The 21,758-nt window shown below is 50.9% G+C and overlaps 1 protein-coding gene across 3 annotated transcripts in view; it reads left to right on the forward strand.

The window, feature by feature from the left end:
* Positions 1-21,758, forward strand: part of LOC132834477 (oxysterol-binding protein 1-like) — a 70,430-nt gene that overhangs the window by 25,165 nt on the left and 23,507 nt on the right. For all 3 annotated transcript variants that reach the window (XM_060853385.1, XM_060853386.1, XM_060853387.1), the window contains exons 2-6: positions 10,448-10,656; positions 13,789-14,039; positions 14,883-15,081; positions 18,032-18,143; positions 20,909-20,963. In XM_060853385.1, coding sequence (XP_060709368.1) covers positions 10,448-10,656; positions 13,789-14,039; positions 14,883-15,081; positions 18,032-18,143; positions 20,909-20,963 — 826 coding nt within the window. The remainder of the gene's footprint in view (positions 1-10,447; positions 10,657-13,788; positions 14,040-14,882; positions 15,082-18,031; positions 18,144-20,908; positions 20,964-21,758) is intronic.

The raw sequence follows: 21,758 nt of genomic DNA on the forward strand, positions 1-21,758 counted from the left end.
CTTGGTGTCCATGTACATAGATCCCTGAAAGTTGCCCCACAGCTTGATACTACTGTTCAGAAAGCATACGGTGTGGTGGGTTTTATTGGTAGAGGGATTGAGTTTCGGAGCCGTAAAGTTGCAACTATACAAAACACTAGTGCGGCTGCACTTGGAATATTGTGTACAGTTCTGGTCGCCCCATTACAGGAAGGATGTGGGAGCATTGGAAAAGGTGTAGAGGAGCTTTCCCAGGATGTTGCCTGGTCTGGAGGGAAGGTCTTAGGAGGAAAGGCTGAGAGACTTGGGTCTGTTCTCATTGGAAGGAAGAAGGCTAAGAGGGGATTTGAGAGAGACATACAAGAAAGATGATCAGAGGATGAGATATTGTAGACAGTGAAAGTCTTTTTCCTAGGATGATGACATCAGAATTGAGGGGGTGATAGATTTAAGACAGATGTCAGAGGCAGGTTCTTTACTCAGAGTGGTAAGGGCGTGGAATGTCCTACCTGCTAACGTAGTCAACTCAGCCACATTCGGGAGATTTAAACAATCCTTGGATAAGCACAAGGATGATGACGGGATAGTGGAGGGGAATGAGCTTAGATGAGTTCACCGGTCGGCGAACATGGTGGGCCGAAGGACCTGTTCTGCGCTGTATTGTTCTAAGTCTCAGCCTCTGCTGCTCCAGAGAAAACAACAGGAGTTTTTTGTTTGGTCTCTCCTTGTAGTTTGTACCCTCTAATCCAGGCAGCATCCTGACAAACCCTCACCAAAGCTGATCTTCTTGCAGCCCAGTAAGTTAAAGGCAGGTGTCATTCAGAATTCAGAGAGGTTGGATCAAGTTGCTGACAGGAAGTTATCCGCAACTAACAAAAGTGGATTTAAGTTGACCTACAAAAGGGCGGGCTTGGGGAGGGAATCCGAATTTTGCACGCAGCCTACGACCTGCTGTCCAAACGAGTGCTGGAAACCAATTCGCTGGCTCGCATTGTCGGAATATCCAGCAGGAAAGTCGAATTGCATTTAGAGGAATTGGCGTAGAATGAGAAAAGACACTTGGATGAAACTCGTTCATGCCAATCAAATATCCTCAATTAATTTTGTCCTATTTACCAGCATTTGACCCATATCCCTCTAACCCCTTCTTATCTGTGTGCCCATCTTGATGCCACTTAAATGTTGTCATTGTACCAGCCTCTTCCACTTCCTCTGGCAGCTCATTTATACACGCATTACCCCGTGTGTGAAAAAGTTGCGTCTTCAGTTCCTTTTTATATATTCTTCTTCCCCCTCTTCCCCTCCCCCCACACCAAACTTAAACCTGTGTCCTCTAGTTTTGCACTTGACTATTCACCCCATGTATGCCCCCTTATGAACTGTATAAAGTAGCCTCTCCTCCTCCAACGTTGCAGGGAAAATGTTTAGCCGATTCCGCCCCTCTCGAGCTCAAACCCGCCAATCCTGGCGACATCCTTGTAAATCTTTCCTGAACCTTTTCAACTTTAGCCACATCTTTGCGATAGCAAGGAGGCCAGAGTTGCACGCGGCGTTCCAAAAGTGGCCGAACTAGCATCCCGTACAGCCCTAAGCGTGACCTCCCAATTCGTGCGCTCAACTATCAAAGGCAAGTGTACCGAGCGCTGTCTTGACCGTCCTGGCTTGAAAGATGCCAGGAAAAAAAATGGTAAATCTAAGAATTTAGGAGTACTTTAGGAGTACAGAATGAGCCAGGATCTGATAAAAGATTGAGTAGAATATGAACGCAAACCAAAGAGGATCATAAAAGCAGATTGCAAAAGCTTCCTTCGCAATGTGAAAAGGAAAGGTTAGCTGGGATAAATCTTGGGCGTCACACATGGAGGCGACATTGGAGAACCAGGGAATATTGGACTAACTCAGCAATTTGCTTGGGGCCTGTCTTCCCAGGGAAGATAAAGAGAAGCTCAGAAATAACGGACTTGTAGAAATGGCGAAGCAATGACCTCTTAAGCCAGAAACACCGGGAACGCGGGTTCAAATCCTGCCACGGCGAATTCAAGTTTGGGCAGGAAAAATTTCAAATTGAAAGTCTGGATTTAATGACCACCGAGAAACCGTTACCGATCCTGGGTTCACTAATGCCCTTTTATAGAGTCATGGAGATGTGCAGCACGGAAACAGACCCTTCGGTCCATGCCGGCCAGATATCCCGATCCAATCTAGTCCCACCTGCCAGCACCCGGCCCATATCCCTCCAAAACCCTTCCTATTCATATTCCCATCCAGATGCCTTTTAAATGTTGCAATTGTACCAGCCTTCACCACTTCCTCTGGCAAGGAAGCTGCCCAGTATGGCGTCTCTGACCCCAGGCCCACAATAGTATGAGTCCTGACTGCCCCCCTCTGCCAACCGGGAATGGGCAACAAATGTTGGCCTTGCCAGCGAATCCCGTCAACTCATTTTGAAAAGAGAAGGAGCTGAAAGAATTTAGTACTCATACAGAATTGTTAATGAAGCCCAGATAAGCGACAGCATGTTGACTGAGGTAGTTGTCACGAAAGAAGTTGGATTGGTGGCTGTCTTTCAAGATTATAGATTTTACAGCCTGAGGTTGATGGGAGAACAGAACCCCAGGCTGGTTAGGCTGGATGGTAGGAGTGTGGAAAATGTTAGAATCTACTAACCGGGCACAACAGGTTTGGGCATACTCGACACAGATTTCCCAAAGGGCATTCCTATCGGCCAAACCTGATTGGTGGTTTACAAGGATAGGTGAAGGAGAATCAGTGTTGGGATTTTCAGAAGGCTATCGGTAAGGTCTCTCTCAGTTGGAGTAAGCAAAAGCACAGCACGTGGGATTTGAGGTCATATATTAGCGCAGAATTATCAACATGGAGAGAGGAGAGTGTGAGTGAACATATAATTGTCAGGGTGACAGGCAGTAACTGCTATAGTAAAGCCCAGGTTCTTCACAATCTATATAAATAGGGTCAGACAGCACGGGCCTTTCGGCCAAGCACATCCATGCTATCCAGCTTTTCCAAACTGAACCAGTCTTGTTTTCCTATCTTTGGCCCATATCCCTCTAAACCCGTTCCTATGTAGTACCCATCCACATGCCTTTTAAGCGCTGTAATCCTACCCATCCGAACCATTTCCTCTGGCATTTGAGTTCGACCTTCCAAAATGCATCACTTCGCATTTATCCAGGTTGAACTCCATCTGCCATTTCTCAGCCCAGCTCTGCATCCTGTCTATGTTGCGCTGCAGCCTGCAGTAGCCCTCGATACTATCGACGACACACACGCGCGCGCACACCACCCTTTGTGTGGGAAATCTTGCCCCTCAGGTCCTTTCTCTATCTTGCCTGTCTCCCTTTAAAAGCTATGCCCTCTAGTTTTAGATTCACCTACCCTTCGACAAGGTGCATCGGCTGTTCACCTTAGCTGTAAGTGATCTGGATCCTGGGGCTCATTTGAGTATTTTCCAATCTGACACAACCAGTTGACAATCTAAGTTTTGAGGAAGGTTCCGAGGAATTCTGAAGCAGACTTGGGCAGGGTATGTGAGCGATCACTAACGTGGCAGGTGAACATATTGTGAATTAGAGTATTTCTTAAATGATGCGAGCTGTTGACATCTAGGTCCTTTTATTATGACTTGCAACAAACTTGCATTTAAGTTCAGAAATCAAGGCAACAGGAAAATGTGAGCAAAATAGAGATTAGAAAGTGTTGCAGTTGAAGAGAGCTTTGGTGAGCCGCAGTGAGAGGACTTTGTACATTTTATTGGGCCCTTATATATTTGCCGCAGGGAGCGCGCAGCGTGAATGAGAGCAGACTCATTCCTAAGATTACAACATTGGTTCATGTACATTGAGGAAATGAGGCTTGTGCTCTCAAGTGTTTAAACAATCTCATTGAGATTTCGTACAGGGTGAGATAGGCTAGAGGTAGACAGGGCGACACGGTGGCACAGTGGTTAGCTCTGCTGCCTCTCAGCGCCTGAGACCCGGGTTCAATTCCCGACTCGGGCAACTGACTGTGTGGAGTTTGCACGTTCTCCCCGTGTCTGCGTGGGTTTCCTCCGGGTGCTCCGGTTTCCTCCCACAGCCACAAAAATGTGTGGGTCAGGTGAATTGGCCATAGTGTTAGGTAAAGGGGTGAATGTAGGGGTATGGGTGGGTTGCGCTTCGGCGGGTCGGTGTGGACTTGTTGGGCCGAAGGGCCTGTTTACACACTAAGTAATCTAATCTAATGAGGACTTTTCCTTGGGTAATGGAGTCCTTGAACTAAGGACATCGCTTCTGGGGCTGGGGTGAGGCGAATTCCTCCACGCCAGGCGGTGGTGTGTCTTTGGAATTCTCTTCCGCGGCCAGCTGTGGACACTGTCCTGATGTAAAGCGATAGTTAGTAAATTTGCAGGTGACACGAAGGTTGGAGGTGGTGTCGATAGTATCGAGGGCTACTGCAGGCTGCAGCGCGACACAGACGGGATGCAGAGCTGGGCTGAGAAATGGCAGATGGAGTTCAACCTGGATAAACGCGAGGTGATGCATTTTGGAAGGTCGGACTCAAATGCTGGATATAGGATTAAAGCCAGGATTCTCGGCAGTGTGGAGGAACAGAGGGACCTGGGTGTGCAAGTCCTTAGATCGCTCCAAGTTACCACCCAAGTGGATAGGGTTGTTAAGAAAGCAGATGGTGTTTTGGCTTTCATTAACAGGGGGATCGAATTTAAGAGCCGTGAGGTTTTGCTGCAGCTCTACAAGTCCCTGGTGAGACTGCACTTGGAATATTGTGTCCAGTTCTGGTCGCCTGACTATAGGAAAGATACAGAGGCTTTGGAGAGGGTGCAAAGAAGGTTTACCAGGATGCTGCCTGGACTGGAGGGCTTGCCTTATGAAGTAAGGTTGAATAAGCTCGGACTTTCCTCTCTTGAGAGGAGGAAGGAGAGAGGAGACCTGATCGAGATATACAAAATAATGAGGAATAAATAGTCAATGGCCAGAGACTTTCCCCCAGGGCTGGATTGACTGGTACAAGAAGTCATAGTTTGAAGATGTTAGGAGGAAGGTATAAAGGAGACGTCAGAGGTAGGTTCTTTACGCAGAGAGTTGTGAATGCCTGGAATGCGTTGCTAGCCATGGTGGGGGAAACAGTCACTGGGGACATTTAAGTGACTGTTGGACGTGCACATGGATAGCAGTGAGTTGAGGGGTGCGTAGGTTAAGTTACAATATTTTACATTAGGATTAAATCTCGGCACAACATCATGGGTCAAAGGGCCTGTTCTGTGCTGTACCTTTCTATGTTCTATGTAATTGAACATGTCTGGAGATGATAACACCATACAGTATGGAAGTGGGCATTGAGGTAGATGATATCTTTGAATAGCAGACCATACTGAATGGCCTCCTGTTCCTGAGTTGGTAAGAAAACCACAGACTGAGCACACTGTTGAATCTCGTGATCAGATGGTGGCTGATTGCTTGCCACTGGGTTTTTTTCTTGCCCTGCTTAACGTCGGGACGGTTCACAGAATAATCGTGGGTATTGGGGGACAGCCTGCTTGGCGGAGAGAATCGCCCAGCGGGCTGCCACGGTCACCGTGGGCAGAATGGCCTCCAGTCTCTGATCTCCAAAACCTGCCTCGTGTTTGTCCACCGTGCCTGGAGTTAGTTTGGTTGACCAGCCTTGTACGTTGGTGACTGGCACCACAGGAGACCATGTGTGTACCCCGCAAGGTCCAGGAAGCAGCTGGGAATCCTGCGGACAGTGTGACCCTGGGAGGGAGGGAGGGAGGATTCAGTATCCCACACCCTCCCAGGGAAGTGCATTGACCCACTGAGCTTGAGCTGAGCCATGTTGAGCGTCGACACATCCATGATATCACCTTCTGTCTCTTATACCGCGTCCAACAATCCAAGCAACTCGTCACTAACGCAGTCTCCCGGGCACCTTGGCTAGTGCTGCTGCCAAACCCTGACATCAATTGTTTGAACTCTTGCCCGAGGTGACAGGGACGCTATCTTGTAATTTGAGCGTATGCCTTTGGTTATTTTTAGGGACTGCTGTGTCTGTCTGTTTCTTTCTGTCACCATCAAATCTGACTAACTCTGTGTGTCTCTCACTCTGTCTGTGTGTGTCTCTCTCACTCTGTCTGTGTGTGTCTCTCTCACTCTGTCTGTGTGTGTCTCTCTCACTCTGTCTGTGTCTCTCTCACTCTGTCTGTGTGTGTCTCTCTCACTCTCTCTCTCACTCTGTCTGTGTGTGTCTCTCTCACTCTCTCTCTCACTCTGTCTGTGTGTGTCTCTCTCTCTCTCTCTCTCACTGTGTCTGTGTCTCTCCCCTTTCCCATCTGCCTCTGCCCAATCCCAACATGAAACAGTGTAAATACAGTGCTTTGCGAGTGCCATCTGCTTTAGTTTTGGCCCATTTGTTGTGTAAACAGGCTTTGTTTTAATAGCTTCAAGGTTGCTTGGTCATCAGGGGAGGTGTGCGCGTGTTTGATGTTCTATTCCAGTTGTTCAAGCACTCCCGTTATGGCAAGGCATCAGTGGAGCAGGGGTGATGCTGTTTGTGAGCACTCACGTATTTGCTCTTCTGCACTTTCCAATGTCCTGAGAGGTGCTGCTGGCTTCTAAACTTCATTGAAGAGGCCTCTTAATTGCCATGTTTGAACTGGGTGGGGAGAGGGAGAAAAAGGAAGAAGGTTACGCTAAACTTGAGCTTGTTCAACCTCGTCTGTTCAAACAGGAGCAGGCGAGTCGGCGTTTTGTCCGCCCTGGTGCTGTGCAACCCTCTTCCAGTCTCTCGTCTACTGATTTTGACTGGGAGTGTCTGCAGTCCTCACTGTCTCCTACTTTGTTAGATCTCAACTGAACGGTGTGCGCTTCTGGGAGTGACCTTCGCCAGAACGGTTCTTAGGATGAGGAACCTCTGATCTGAATTTCAGAAATTGAGATTTTTTTTTTCTTCTTGAGAGAAGGCAGAGTGTTGCTGATAGAAGTATTTGAAACCTGCCAGATTGAGCGAGTAGAATCGCAGGATTCCTGCAGGAATCAGTGTCATGCAGTGTGGAAACAGACACTTTGGTCCAGTTTATCCACACTGATCCCAATCTGATTTAGTCCCATTCCCAAGCATTTTGTCCATATCGCTCTAAACCCTTCTTTTCCTATACCCATCCCGATGCCTCTTAAATGTTGTAATTGTACCAGCTTCCACCACTTCCTCTGGCAGCTCATTCCAAACGTGCACTATGCTTTGTGTGGAAAAAGTTGCCCCGTGAAGCACTTCTTAAATCTTTTGCTTCTCAGCTGAAACCTATGTCCTCTAGTTTTGTCCTCCACTACACGCTGGGGGGATAAACCTCAACTCGGCAAAAGTGAGGACTGCAGATGCTGGAAACCAGAGCTTAGGTCAGAGTGGCGCTGGAAAAGCACAGCAGGTCAGGCAGCATCCGAGGAGCAAGAGAATCGACGTTTCGGGCATAAGTCCTTCATCAGAACATAGAACATAGAAAAATACAGCGCAGTACCGGCCCTTCGGCCCTCGATGTTGCGACGATCCAAGCCCACCTAACCTACACGAGCCCACTTCCCTCCATATCCAATGCCCGTTTAAATGCCCATAAAGAGGGAGAGTCCACCAGAGAGAGGGCAGGAAGCCTCTTGGGGGGGGGGGGGGGAAGGGGGGAGAAAGAGAGGGGGGGGGGGAAGGGGGGAGAAAGAGAGGGGGCTGGGGAGAAGGGAACAAAAAGTACATTGAGTGAATGGGGTGGGGATCGACTTTATTCATGCTGCTCATGATGTCAGCCCTCTGCCTCCAGTGCTCCAGGGAAAACATTGGGCCCTTGTATTCCCACTGGTGGAACTTGGGACATAGACTCCGGATAATGGACGTGGGAATTCCTTCGCTTCTGAAGGTGGTGTGTCTTTGGAATTTTCCTTCGCAGACAGCTGTAAGCCAGCGAGCCTGCCCTTGATGTAAATTGACAATTGGTTGTTTCTGGAGATGAGTAACGGCGGCAGAGTGGCTGGGCAGCACGGTGGCACGTCGATTTTCTTGCTCCTCGGATGCTGCCTGACCTGCTGTGCTTTTCCAGCACCACTCTGGCGCTCTGTTGCCTCGTAGCGCCAGAGACCCGGGTTCAATTCCTGCCTCACTATCTGTGTGGAGTTTGCACATTTCCCTGTGTCTGCATGGGTTTTCTCGCACAGTCCAAACATGTGCAGGTTAGGTGAATTGGCCATGCTAAATTGCCCGTAGTGTGAGGTGAAGTGGTAAATGTAGGGGAATGAGTCTGGGCGGTTTGCTGTTCGGAGGGTCGGTGTGGACTTGTTGGGCCGAAGGGCCGGTTTCCACACTGTAAGTCATCTAATCTAATCACAAGAGTGCTAAAGTAAGATGGGAAAATGACAGACGGTTATATCATGGAATAGGAGGCTGCCTGCACTTGTATTGAGATGGATTTAACAAAAACTGCAAAAGAGGAACATGCACCATGGGGAATAAAAGTACTTGGTCATGCATTGAGTAGTCGTGCCCTGGAACCCAGTGCCTGGGGAGAGGATTCAATTATTGCAGTAAAGGGAATTGCAGGTTTTCTGATGAGCAGCAGAGGGCGCCTGTGGGCTCAGTCTAGGGGGGAGCAGTCAGCTTCTCATTGATCTGCAGCCCCATCTTGTGGCTGCAGTAGGGGTTGCAGCTCCCCTCCTCCCTGCAGCCTCCCTGCAGCTCCCCTCCTGCCTGCAGCCCCCCCCTCCTGCCTGCAGCCCCCCCTCCTCCCTGCAGCCCCCCTCCTCCCTGCAGCCCCCCCCTCCCTGCAGCCCTCCCCCCCCTCCCTGCGGCCCCCCCTCCTCCCTGCGGCCCCCCCTCCTCCCTGCGGCCCCCCCTCCTCCCTGCGGCCCCCCCTCCTCCCTGCGGCCCCCCCCCCCCTCGCTGCAGCCCCCCCCCCCTCGCTGCAGCCCCCCTTCCTCCCTGCAGCTCCTTGTGTTTCTCACTGGATTTCATGCTTTAAGGAAGTTCTGTCACAAGTTGCATTAAATTTTCCCAGTGTGCTTCATGGGAGTTGTTAAACACAATGTGTCCTGATCGGTTTCACAAGGTGAGCCGAAACCTGGCAAAAGAAAGGAACTAGATTTGAAGTAGCATCTTATTTGTGAGGCAGACTCGGTCACGGAGCTCGGAAACAGACTCTTTGGTCCAACCAGTCCATGCTGGTCATGTTCCGAAACTAAACTAGTCCCACCTCCCTGCACTTGGCCTCCATCCATCCAAACTTTTCTTCGTCATGAATTTTTTTCCAAGATATCTTCTGCGCGCAACTACCTGCATCCACCATTTAGAGTCATTGAGAGGCAACAGACCCTTCGGTCCGACTCATCCACGTCAACCAGATATCCTCAATTAATCTCGTCTCATTTTCCAGCACGTGGCCCGTATCCCCCTAAACCGTTTGTATTCGTATACGCATCCAGGTGACTTTCAAATGCTGTCATTGTACCAGCCTCCTCCACTTCCTTGGGCAGCTTGTTCCATGCAAGCACCATCCTCTGCGTGAAAAAAGATCTCCCCTGCCTCCCTCTTAAATCTTTCCCCTTTTACCTGAAACCTATGCCGTGTCCAATTTTGGACTCCCCACCCTGGGGAAAAGACCTTGTCTATTCACCCTATCCCTCCTATTGCCCTGCATTTTATAAACTCTCTACACAGTCAGCCCTGAACCTCCGCTCCAGTGAGAATACCCCCGGCCTATTCGGCCTTCCCCGAGAGTCCAAACACTAACCCATGTCGTTGGCACAGTGGTTAGCACTGCTGCCTCACAGCGCCAGAGACCCGGGTTCAATTCCCGACTCGGGCGACAGACTGTGTGGAGTTTGCACGTTCTCCCCGTGTCTGCGTGGGTTTCCTCCCACAGTCCAAAGATGTGCGGGTCAGGTGAATTGGCCATGCTAAATTGCCCGTAGTGTTAGATACGGGGTATATGTAGGGGTATGGGTGGGTTGAACTTTGGTGGGTCAGTGTGGACTTGTTGGGCCGAAGGGCCTGTTTCCACACTGTAAGTAATCTAATCTAAGACTGGCAACATCGTTATAAATCTTTGCCGAACCTTTTCAAGTTTTACAACACCCTTTACCTTGTGTCTTTTAAATCGCTCGCCTTTTACCTCAAAAATGTTCCCCCGGTCTAGCAATCCCCATCCTAGGGAAAAAGACCACGACCATTAACTGTGTATACCCCTCATTATTTTATGAACTTCTAACACGTTGTCTCTCTACCTCCTGTACTCCTGTGATAGAAGTCCCAGGCTTTCTTTATAATTGAAGCCGACTGTACCTGGTAACATCCCGGTTAAGTTTCTCCTGGACCCTCTCCAGCTGAACGGTCGTTTAATCTCTCTCCTGGTCTCTCTCTCTCTCTGCCCCTCCCTGTTCCGTCTGTCCTTCTCCTCCCTCCCCACCGCTCCCCCTCACCCAAGGACCCAGGCAGAGATGGGGCACACGTGCCGCGGGACGATAAATCTCGCCACGGCCAACATCACCGTGGAGGACTCGTGCAATTTCATCATCTCCAACGGGGGAGCCCAGACCTACCACCTCAAGGCCAGCTCGGAGGTTGAGCGCCAGCGCTGGATCACCGCCCTGGAGCTGGCCAAAGCGAAGGCTGTCAAGATGCAGGCTGAGTCAGGTAAGGAAAGGTGCAAGGGCCACCCCCCCCCCCCCCCCCCCCCCCCCCCCCAGGGAGATCCGCACCGAGTGCAGTGAGGTGTTCCAGTGATTCACTGTTCCCGGCCAAGAGGGCTCGACCATCCCAGTGCAGGCAGCAGGAGGGTGGGGGGCAGGGTTAATTTTCCCACGAGAGGTTCATTTTGGAGGGAACCTGAGTCCTACCATGGGGGCTGGGTTCAATCCCACCCTCGGGTGTTTGTCCCCCCCCTTGTATCTATGTGGGATTTCCTTCCCTAGTCCAAAGCTGTGTAGTGGACTGACCGTGCTGAACTGTTCACAGCGTCCAAGGAAATGCAGCGATAGGTGGACAGTGTGTCTGGGTAGGATGCTGTTTGGAGGGGGTTGTTGTGGGCTTTTTGGATCGAACAGCCTGCTTCCCTGCCGGAGGGATTCTCTGCGTGGTTAACTTGGTGCGAGCTGCAACAACATGCCAGAAGTTCTGAATCTTGCAGCGAGTAACTCCACCCCCTGACTCCCCAAAGCCTGTCCACCATCGACAAGGCACAAGCCAGGAGTGTGATGGAATACTCCCCACTTGTCCGGGTGGGAGGGCACCCCCAGCAACACTCCAGAAACTTGTCACCGTCCAGGACAAAGCAGCCCGCTCAGTTAGCACCACATCTGCTCCCTCCGCCATCGATACTCAGTAGCTGCAGGGGGTGTCTGTGTGTGTCTGTGTGTGTCAAGATGCGGCACGGTGGCACAGTGGTTAGCACTGCTGTCTCTCAGCGCCTGAGACCCGGGTTCAATTCCCGACTCAGGCGACTGACTGTGTGGAGTTTGCACGTTCTCCCCGTGTCGGCGTGGGTTTCCTCCGAGTGCTCCGGTTTCCTCCCACAGTCCAAAGATGTGCGGGTCAGGTGAATTGGCCATGCTAAATTGTCCCATAGTGTTAGGTAAGGGGTATGTAGGGGTATGGGTGGGTTGCACTTCGGCGGGTCGGCGTGGACTTGTTGGGCCGAAGGGCCTGTTTCCACACTGTAAGTAATCTAATCTAAATATGCACTGCAGCAACTCACTAAGGCTCTGTCGACAGCACCTTCCAAACCCGTGACTGTCCAGGAGGACAAACACAGTGAGGAGCACTCCCACCTGTAAGGTCCCATCAGAGCCGCCCTCAAGCCTGGCTCGGGAATATATCTGTGTCACCGGGTCAGGATCCTGGCGCGCTCCCAGTGACCCTCGATCTTGCCCTCCCCAGCCATAATGGTACTGGACTTGCACTAAACGGACTGCAGTCGTTCAAGAAAGCAGTTACCCTTGAGGGTGATGAGCCACAGGCAATAAATGCTGCTCTGACTTTCTTAAACGCACCGCCCCATAAATGAATTATTTCATCCAAGTGATATGAGCAGTTAACTGACCCTCTTGCAGTGCGGAGGGGAGGTGTGCAAAGCGGCCATTCGGCCGATCGGGCCTGCGCCTGGCCCTCTGAAGAGCATCCCAACCAGACCCAGTCCCTGACCCTATCCCTGTAGCCCTGTATTTCCCATTGCTAACCTGGCTAGCCTGTGCATCCCTGGGCACTATGGGACAATTTAGCATGGCCAATCCACCCTAACCTGCACATCCCTGGGCACTATGGGACAATTTAGCATGGCCAATCCACCCTAATCTACACATCCCTGGGCATCATGGGACAATTTAGCATGGCCAATCCACCCTAACCTGCACATCCCTGGGCACTATGGGACAATTTAGCACGGCCAATCCAGCCTAACCTGCACATCCCTGGGCACTATGGGACAATTTAGCACGGCCAATCCAGCCTAACCTGCACATCCCTGGGCACTATGGGACAATTTAGCATGGCCAATCCACCCTAATCTACACATCCCTGGGCATCATGGGACAATTTAGCATGGCCAATCCACCCTAACCTGCACATCCCTAAGCACTATGGGACAATTTAGCATGGCCAATCCACCCTAACCTGCACATCCCTGGGCACTATGGGACAATTTAGCATGGCCAATCCACCCTAACCTGCACATCCCTGGGCACTATGGGACAATTTAGCATGGCCAATCCACCCTAACCTGCACATCCCTGGGCACTATGGGACAATTTCCCATGGCCAATCCACCCTAACCTGCACATCCCTAAGCACTATGGGACAATTTAGCATGGTCAATCCACCCTCACCTGCACATCCCTGGGCACTATGGGACAATTTAGCATGGTCAATCCACCCTAACCTGCACATCCCTGGGCACTATGGGACAATTTCCCATGGCCAATCCACCCTGACCTGCACATCCCTGGGCACTATGGGACACTGCCCCATGGCCAATCCACCCTAACCTGCACATCCCTGGGCATCATGGGACAATTTAGCATGGCCAATCCACCCTAACCTGCACATCCCTGGGCACTATGGGACAATTTAGCATGGTCAATCCACCCTAACCTGCCCATCCCTGGGCACTATGGGACACTGCCCCATGGCCAAACCACCCTAACCTGCACATCCCTGTGCACTATGGGACAATTTAGCATGGTCAATCCACCCTCACCTGCACATCCCTGGGCACTATGGGACAATTTAGCATGGTCAATCCACCCTAACCTGCACATCCCTGGGCACTATGGGACAATTTCCCATGGCCAATCCACCCTGACCTGCACATCCCTGGGCACTATGGGACACTGCCCCATGGCCAATCCACCCTAATCTGCACATCCCTGGGTACTATGGGACAATTTAGCACGGCCTATCCAGCCTAACCTGCACATCCCTGGGCACCATGGGACAATTAACCACGGCCAATCCACCCTAACCCGCACATCCCTGGGCGTTGGTGGCAACCCACAGAGACATGGGGAGAATATGTGAACTTGACTCAGAGTAGGATCGAACCCGGTGTGAGGCAGCATTGCTGACCACTGAGCCACTGTGCTGCCTGTGCTGTGACGGTGGGGAGGCTGTCCCATGTTTGGGGTGGAGTGGGGGAGAATAGGGAAAGTGAGAGATGAGTGTTTCTGCTGGGTGAGGGTATGCGAGCCGTTAACTCTGCTGCTGAGAGGTGGGGGCGCGCGGGAGGTTGATCTCTTGAACGCGCTATGAAATTCAACAACTTGTTTTTTGAAGATGACTCCGCTGACGAAGAGCAGTCTTCTCAGACGGACAAGACCGAAGTGCAGAACACGCTGAGGACCCTGACGAGCAAGGTGGAGGACCTCTCGACGTGCAACGACCTCATCGCGAAGCACGGCACGGCCTTGCAGCGCTCGCTCAGTGAGCTGGAGAACCTCCGGCTGCCTCCGGAAAGCTCCGAGAAGATCAAACAAGTCAACGAGCGAGCCACCCTCTTCCGAATCACCTCCAACGCCATGATCAATGTGAGTCAGCGCTCTCTCCCTCCACCCCCCAGCACCCACAAGGGCTCTACCAGGGTGGTCCAGCAATTCCTTTCTGGCACCCTATAATCCCTCCTCTCTCAAGTAGCCCTTCTCCCCCCCCCCCCCCCCCCCCCCCCCCCCCCAGCCAAGCACCTAACGTTATTGATTCTATCACTACTGCTGTTACCTCTCGCTGTCAGTCAGTAACCCCTCTCCCCACAACTTCCTGTCTCACTGATTTGTCTTACTGCTGTTACCTCACACTGTCAGTGTGGTTTCTACCTCCCTCCAAAGCACTCTGTGTTAGACTGTGTCTGTAGTGATGTTAATCTAGCTCCTTCACACTGTCACTCAAACCCCCTGCTCCCTCCCACTGTCACTTAGTAACCCATCGCTCCTCCACCCTGTGTTAGTGACCTGTATATCTGCTGATGTTAATACAACTCTCTTACACCGTCACTCAGGAGCCCCTTCCCGCCCCCCCACCCCGACAACCTTCCTCAGAGCCACGTGTTGCTGACTGTATCTGTACTGATGTTAATCCAGCTCCCTCGCATGGTGACTCAGTAACCCCTCTCTCCCCTCCCCAGCGCCCTGTGTTACTGACTGTATCTGTACTGATGTTAATCCAGCTCCTTCACACTCACTCAGTAACCCCTCTTTTCCCCACCCCACCCAGCGCCCTGTGTTACTGGCCGTATGGAAATGGATGTTAATGTACCTGTGTGTGTGTGTGTGTGTGTGTGTGTGGGTGGGGGGTACAGTGCTGATGAATAGTGTATACTTCTGACTGCTCCCTAACCCTCCCTGTGTCCCTCTCTACATTGTGTGTGTGTTTGTCAGGCTTGCCGTGACTTCCTGCTGCTGGCCCAGACCCACAGTAAGAAATGGCAGAAAGCCCTGCAGCACGAGCGGGAGCAGCGGATCCGGCTGGAGGAGACGCTGGAGCAGCTGGCCAAGCAACACAACAACCTGGAGCGAGCGTTCCGCGGAGCGACTGTCCTGCCGCCCAGCAGCACGCTCAGTGTCGGCTCCGTCAAAGGTAAGGGGCTGCCGCTGAGTCAGCGTCTCCTGATGGCATTGGGCACAGGTCTCACCCAGAGAGAGTTCCAGCAATACCACCCCCCAACATCCGTCGCCTCTAACAGTTATTCCCTCCGCAAGGTGGCAGCGATGTGGGCCATGAATGCTGTGCACTGCGGTATGTCACCATGCTCTGGCCCGAAGCGTCGAATTTCCTGTTCCTTGGATGCTGCCTAACCTGCTGTGCTTTAACCAGCAACACGTTTTCAGCTACTTACTGACAGCACCATTCCCCACCCCCCCCGTGACATACACCTTATGAATGCATAAGGCCAGCAAATCTATGGAAATGCCTGTTATGCCCTGAGTAGACCCCCTCCTCCCCAACCTTTACCTTATAAGAAGGTAACCTAGACCCTAACCTTTCTTTGGTAAGGTAAATGTGAGGTGTTCTGTTGCAGATATAGTTTGACTGGTCAAATGGAGGAGAAGGTGAGGACTGCAGATGCTGGAGATCAGAGCTGAAAATGTGTTGCTGGAAAAGCTCAGCAGGTCAGGCAGCATCCAAGGAGCAGGAGAAACGACGTTTCGGGCATAAGCTCTTCTTCAGGAATGACTGGTCAAATGACCATGTTAAGCAAATCACGATTTATTCACGCACGATAGTTCGACAGAACAAAAAAGGAGGAAGAACTTGATTGAAAAATTTAACAGAATAGCAGATGCAGTGACTATTATGAGCTAACTGTTCCAGTGTAGTAATATTTCATTTCATATGAGGAATGCTTGAGGACTCACGGTTTATACATGTGAGGAGCGTTTGAGGACTCTGGGTCTGTACGTGACGGGGTTTGGCAGGATATGAGGGCTGTAATGGGAACCGACAGAATACTGAATGGCCTGGACAGGTTGGATGTTGAGAAGATGTTTCCGTTAGTCGGAGAGGCGGGAACCCAAGGGCACAGCCTGAGTAAAGGGAAGAACTTTTCGATAAGGAGAAGCTTGAGCCAGAGATTGATCGAATCTATGGAATTTATTGCCACTGAAGGCTGTGGAGTGTATATACAAGATTGAGATAGAGAGGTTCTTGAATATCAAGGGGATGAACGTTTACTGGGAGAAGGTGGGAGAAGGGGGTTGAGAAACTTTAACTATCATTGAGTGGTGAAGCAGACTCGATGGGCTGAGTGGCCTGATTTCTGCTCCTGTGTCTGATTAATACACCCGTGGTAAAAATGCAAATTCAGAAAGCATATTTTGTCATGTATGCCAGAGAGAGGCCAGGGAAGAGAGCCACCCCCCCCCCTCCAGCGTTTGGCTGTTATCGAGAGAAGGGGGAAAAATACCTTCCACTCGAAGTCCCAGAACAGCAGCTACTGCTGAAGACTGAATCTCAAATCCCTGGGTTCTGGGGGGTGAGAGAACGGTGGCTCAGTTGGTAGCACTGTTGTCTCACAGCAACAGAGTCCTGGGTTTGATTCCAACCTCGGGCGACTGTCTGTGTGGAGTTTGCACATCCTACCTTTGTGTGCGTGGGTTTCCTCCCACTATCCAAAGTTGTGCAGGTCAGATGAATTGGCCATGCGTAATTTTGTGCATTTAGGTCCATTAGACAGAGGGAAAAGGAGTTTGGCTGGGTTACTCTTCAGAGGGTCGGTGTGGACCTTAGATTAGATTACTTACAGTGTGGAAACAGGCCCAACAAGTCCACACCGACCCGCCGAAGCGCAACCCACCCATACCCCTACATTTACCCCTTACCTAACACTACGGGCAATTTAGCATGGCCAATTCACCTGACCCGCACATCTTTGGACTGTGGGAGGAAACCGGAGCACCCGAAGGAAACCCACGCAGACACGGGGAGAACGTGCAAACTCCACACAGTCAGTCGCCTGAGTCGGGAATTGAACCTGGGTCTCTGGCGCTGTGAGGCAGCAGCGCTAACCACTGTGCCACCGTGCCGCCCTCTGCAACATTGCAGGGGAATCGCATCTAAACACTCACAGCCGCATCAAGCGCGACCAGGACAGGCGACCCTCAAAGCAACATTCAGTCTCGTGACCAAACGCCTGACCAAGGAGTGAGATGCCATTGTGTCATGGCGGAGTGCAGGGGTGGACGAGTGGGGCAGCAAGATGGCGACGTTTACGGAGTGTGGGGTGGGGGGGGGGGGGGGGGTGGGGGGGGAAGGATTTCCAGAATTAGTTATCTGGAGTTGGAGGCAGGGCTGTTCGTGAAGGGAATCCAGAGTTGAAGGATGCAGTTTCTCACTTGTGCTGTCCAGTGTGGTGCTAGGCTACACACAGAAGCAGCAGCAGCAGCAGGAAGGGTATAGGTTTCTGGTTTGCGAGCTGTTGGCTGGCTGGTTTTGCATCTGCGTACGTACGACTGTAAGAACTGGGAACAGGAGTAGGCTGTTTGGCCACTCAAGCCTGATAGGATCACTACTGATTCAGTAATCCTCATATCCCCCTTCCCTGTAACGCTCGATTTTTCCACGATTGATCAAGAATCTACATATCCCAGCCTTCGGCATGAACACAAGGACTCTGCCCCCACGGTGCACTCTGTGACAAGGTGTTCCAAAGCCAATCCACCTTGACAACGAAGAAATTCCTCCTCATCTCAGTCTGAACCTGGTGCTTCTTGGTGGCAGACTCTCCTCTGAGGGGAAGCACTACCTCAGTATTGACGCTATCGAGTCCAGATATGTTTCAGTGAGACTACCTCTTATTCTGAGTAGAGTCCCAACCTGTGTAGTCTTTAGTCACTGGACAATCCCGCCACACCAGGGATCATTCCAGTGGAGCTTCTCTGATCTGGCTTAAAAGAAAGAATACCTCTTAAATAAGGCGAGTAAAACTGTCGGAACTTAGAGTGTCTGTCTGCGTCTCCCTTGGTCTCCTCTGAGCCCTTCCTTCCATGCTGTTGTCCTCCTAGTCCGGTGACAACCTTTGTGTTTTCAGGGAGCACAAGTAGTCGGGATCTGAGCGATGAGGACGACGAGAACGAATTCTTTGACGCAATGGAGGACGTGGCGGAGTTTATCACCGTCCAGGCTGATTCGCGGTACCACAGGTCAGTGATGCTGCCTTGAAAGAGGGGGGGTGGTTATTGTTTAGCCCCATTGCCTTTGGCTGCCCAGGAACTGTGCCCTTCAGTCAGTTTTCTGCTGGCCATTCTGCTCCCTGTTGCAGCTCTGACAGCTGAGGAACCTGAGACTCCCTGTTCCACCCATAACAAAAAAAGAAGAATTAGTCACAGTTTACCTCATTGCCTTTCACAACTGCAGGGTGTCCCATAGCATTGGAGTCAGATCGGTGGGATTTGAGTGCTCTCGGTTAATTGAGCGCACATTTCCTCTTTGCACAGCAGTCTGCTCAGTTCTCATTTCCTTTCTGGAGCCCCATGCTTCTGCAAGCTTATTTTTCTGAACTGCCCATCCAGTTTCCCCGTTGACCATCAGTCCTCCCACTGCCTTGCAGGTCATTGCTCATTTTTTGAATCTTGTGTAAGTGGTCTCCTCCTGCATCTGGTTTTGTGTGTATCTCTGTGATTGCGCTCCAGCATCCTCAACCCTCCCTACCTGCGTAACCACCTCCAGTCCTCCGAATCCTCCCTGTCTCCGTAACTAGATTAATTGGGGCTGATTTGGAATTGGGTCTCTCTCGGTTAGCAGAGAATGGCGCGAGCTGTCCAGAATGGTTTTCAATGGAGGCGTCTTAAGAGGTTGTTGATTTGATAATAGTTGTGTCAGTGTCGATTTTCTGAAGTCCCCTGCGTTCAGGAGGGAGTCTATTTGTCTGCAAAAATAGCAAATCTTGAAGGTGGAGGGACAGAAACCTGGCAACGGTTAGATGAGATGGATGTTTGGGTATGGCAAGGCTGTTTCAGTCGATTATTCAAGAGACTTAAAGCTGTGCACTTGGAAAAACTTGAGGTAATTGGCTAGAATCGGTATGGTTTCCCCAAATGGTAATCATGTCAACTGGATTAGAAACAAGAGGGCTTTGAAGTAGTGGCATATGCGTTGGATAAAGCGAAACCTAGACGTACGGTGTGTTTGGATTTTCGGAAGACGTTCGATCAAGGGGCAGATCCAAGGCTGCTGTGGGGAAAATGAACGTTTAGTGGTGTTGAGGGGAACACGTTAGCGTGAAGAGAAGATCAGCTGGCTGGCAGAAAACAGAGAGTCTCTTTCTGATTGGCATGAAGGAACAACTGGAGTCCAACCAAGTCCTCAGCTGAGGCTGCACCATTTCACAACTACGTCAGTGACCTTGGATGTGGGGAGCCCAGGCACAGTAGCAGACGATCCCGAGCTGAGTAGGTCAGTTTGTATGTGGGTAGGGAAAAAAGATACAAGACAGAACGGATGCCTGGGATTAGATTAGATTAGATTACTCTCAGTGTAGAAATAGGCCCTTCGGCCCAACAAGTCCACACCGACCCGCCGAAGCGCAACCCACCCATGCCCCTACATTTACTCCTTATCTAACACTACAGGCAATTTAGCATGGCCAATTCACCTGACCCGCACATCTTTGGACTGTGGGAGGAAACCGGAGCACCCAGAGGAAACCCACGCAGACACGGGGAGAATGTGCAAACTCCACACAGTCAGTCGCCTGAGGTGGGAATTGAACCCGGGTCTCCGGCGCTGTGAGGCAGCAGTGCTAACCACTGTGCCACCGTGCCACCCACGGGTCTGGAGTTTTACATGAGAGAATGTAACCTGGGAGGAAGCATTTTTTGAAAAAAAAACACATGGAGTGTTTTTTTTCCCTAAATGGCAAAAGATTGCGATGCAGAGGGAGTGAGTTATTCTGCCTGGTTTGCTGTAACTTAGTGATCACATCATTACAGAATGCTCTCTTTAATTATGAGGTGAATTTAACATTAAAGTAGTAATATTGTGCTTTAGTGTCAGAGGGCGCTGGTGAGAGCACATGTCAAACGCTGGTCCGGTATTGGTCTCCTTGGCTAAGGAAAGGCAGTAAATGCTTTGAAGGTGGTCCAGGGGATTGGTATTGGGTGGTTTTGAGATCTGGCCGCCATTGTTCCCACAAGTTTTCATGAGCAAGGTGTGTTTTGATTGAAGCCTGGAACATTTGGAATGATTGACGAGGTGGGCGCAAGAAAGATTTCCTTTGTCAGTAACACAGTCAAGGACCAGGGATGCTGTTTTAACATTACTCGTTCAGACACATGGGAGTTGTTTTTGAGTGGTGAGTGGTGGTGGGGCTCTGCTTTCCAAAAGTATTGGTGGGGAGATGTCATTAAGTACTGTTGAGACTGAGGTAAATCTGACTTGTCAGGCAAGGGAAATTAGTGGTGTTGGGGGTAGATGGGAATGTGGGGGGACACGGCTCAGCCGAGATTGGATTGAATGGCAGAACAGGTCTGTGAGGGACCGAATGGTCTGCTTGTGTTTTGTACACTCGTAATTTCCTTCGGCTGCTCACCAACTTCTCTCCTCTCAATAACTTCCTCCAGCCACGACCAGCCCTTCCTGTCCTCTGTGACTTCCTCCACTGCATACAGTCTTCTCCTTCTCGTTCTCTCTCTCTCTCTCTCTCTCTCTAACCGTCTCGATCCCCGACAAACCGCCGTGGCCTCCCCACTACTTCTCCAAATGTAACCTTTTTTGCTTGCGGCACCGCTTCTTCTTTACGTTGTTGAGCGTCCACCAGAGTTCTAGCGTCCACCAGAGTTCTAGGTCCCCTGTGGCTGGCGAGCAGAGGGCAACATTGCATGTTTTTCTGCTTAAAAAGCCCGTCAGATGGGAGGAAGGAGCTGTCCGCGTGACATTGCTGTCGGTAACATGGGCTGTTTGATTGCAGGCGGACGGGGAGCAACATCAGCGGAGCCAGCAGCGAGGGAGCCTTCGAGGATCAAGTAAGTATTTAATTTCCACCCCCCTTTTCTCCCTCTCCCTCTCCCCCCTCCTCCCTGCACCTGCAGCCATTCCCTTGAGTCTTCTCAAATGCCGTTGTGTCTTGTGTTTTGGCGAGCAGGGATATTCCAGTTCGGTCATGACCACTGTTGCACCGACTTTCTTCAGATGCTTTTATAGTATCTAAGAAGTAGTGTACAGCACTGTCTCAATCAGTAAGGAAGGAGATACGGGATATAGGGAAATTTGGCTGTCTGGGTACACAGTTGTCTGGCCCATAGAGCACAGAGTGGTCGTAGATGGACAGTATTCAGCCTGGAGCTCAGGTGACCACTGGTGTTCTGCAGAGATCTGTTCTGGGACCACCGCTCTTTGTGATTTTTATAAATAACTTGGGTGAGGTAGTGGAAGGGTGGGTTAGTAAGCTTGGCGATGACACGAAGGTCGGTGGATAGCGTGGAAGACTGTTGGAGATCACAACGGGACAGTGACAGGATGCCGAAATGGGGTAATACTGACAAAATGTGTTGGAATTTTTAAAATTCACTCATGGGACTTGGGTGTCGCCGGCTGGCCAGAATTTATCGCTCATCCCTCATCGCTCTTGAAGTAGTAGAGAAGCAGAAAGCATAAGGGACTGTCAGAGAATACTGGAGGATATGGATAGACTGGAGAGTTGGGCGGAAAAGTGGCAGATGGATTTCAATCCAGACAAATGTGAGGTGATGCATTTCGGCAAGACTAATTCTGGAGCGAATTATACAAGGAATGGAAGAGCCTTGGGAAAAGTTGATGGG

The sequence above is a fragment of the Hemiscyllium ocellatum genome, chromosome 40 (assembly GCF_020745735.1).
Source record: "Hemiscyllium ocellatum isolate sHemOce1 chromosome 40, sHemOce1.pat.X.cur, whole genome shotgun sequence".
Classification (NCBI taxonomy): domain Eukaryota; kingdom Metazoa; phylum Chordata; class Chondrichthyes; order Orectolobiformes; family Hemiscylliidae; genus Hemiscyllium; species Hemiscyllium ocellatum.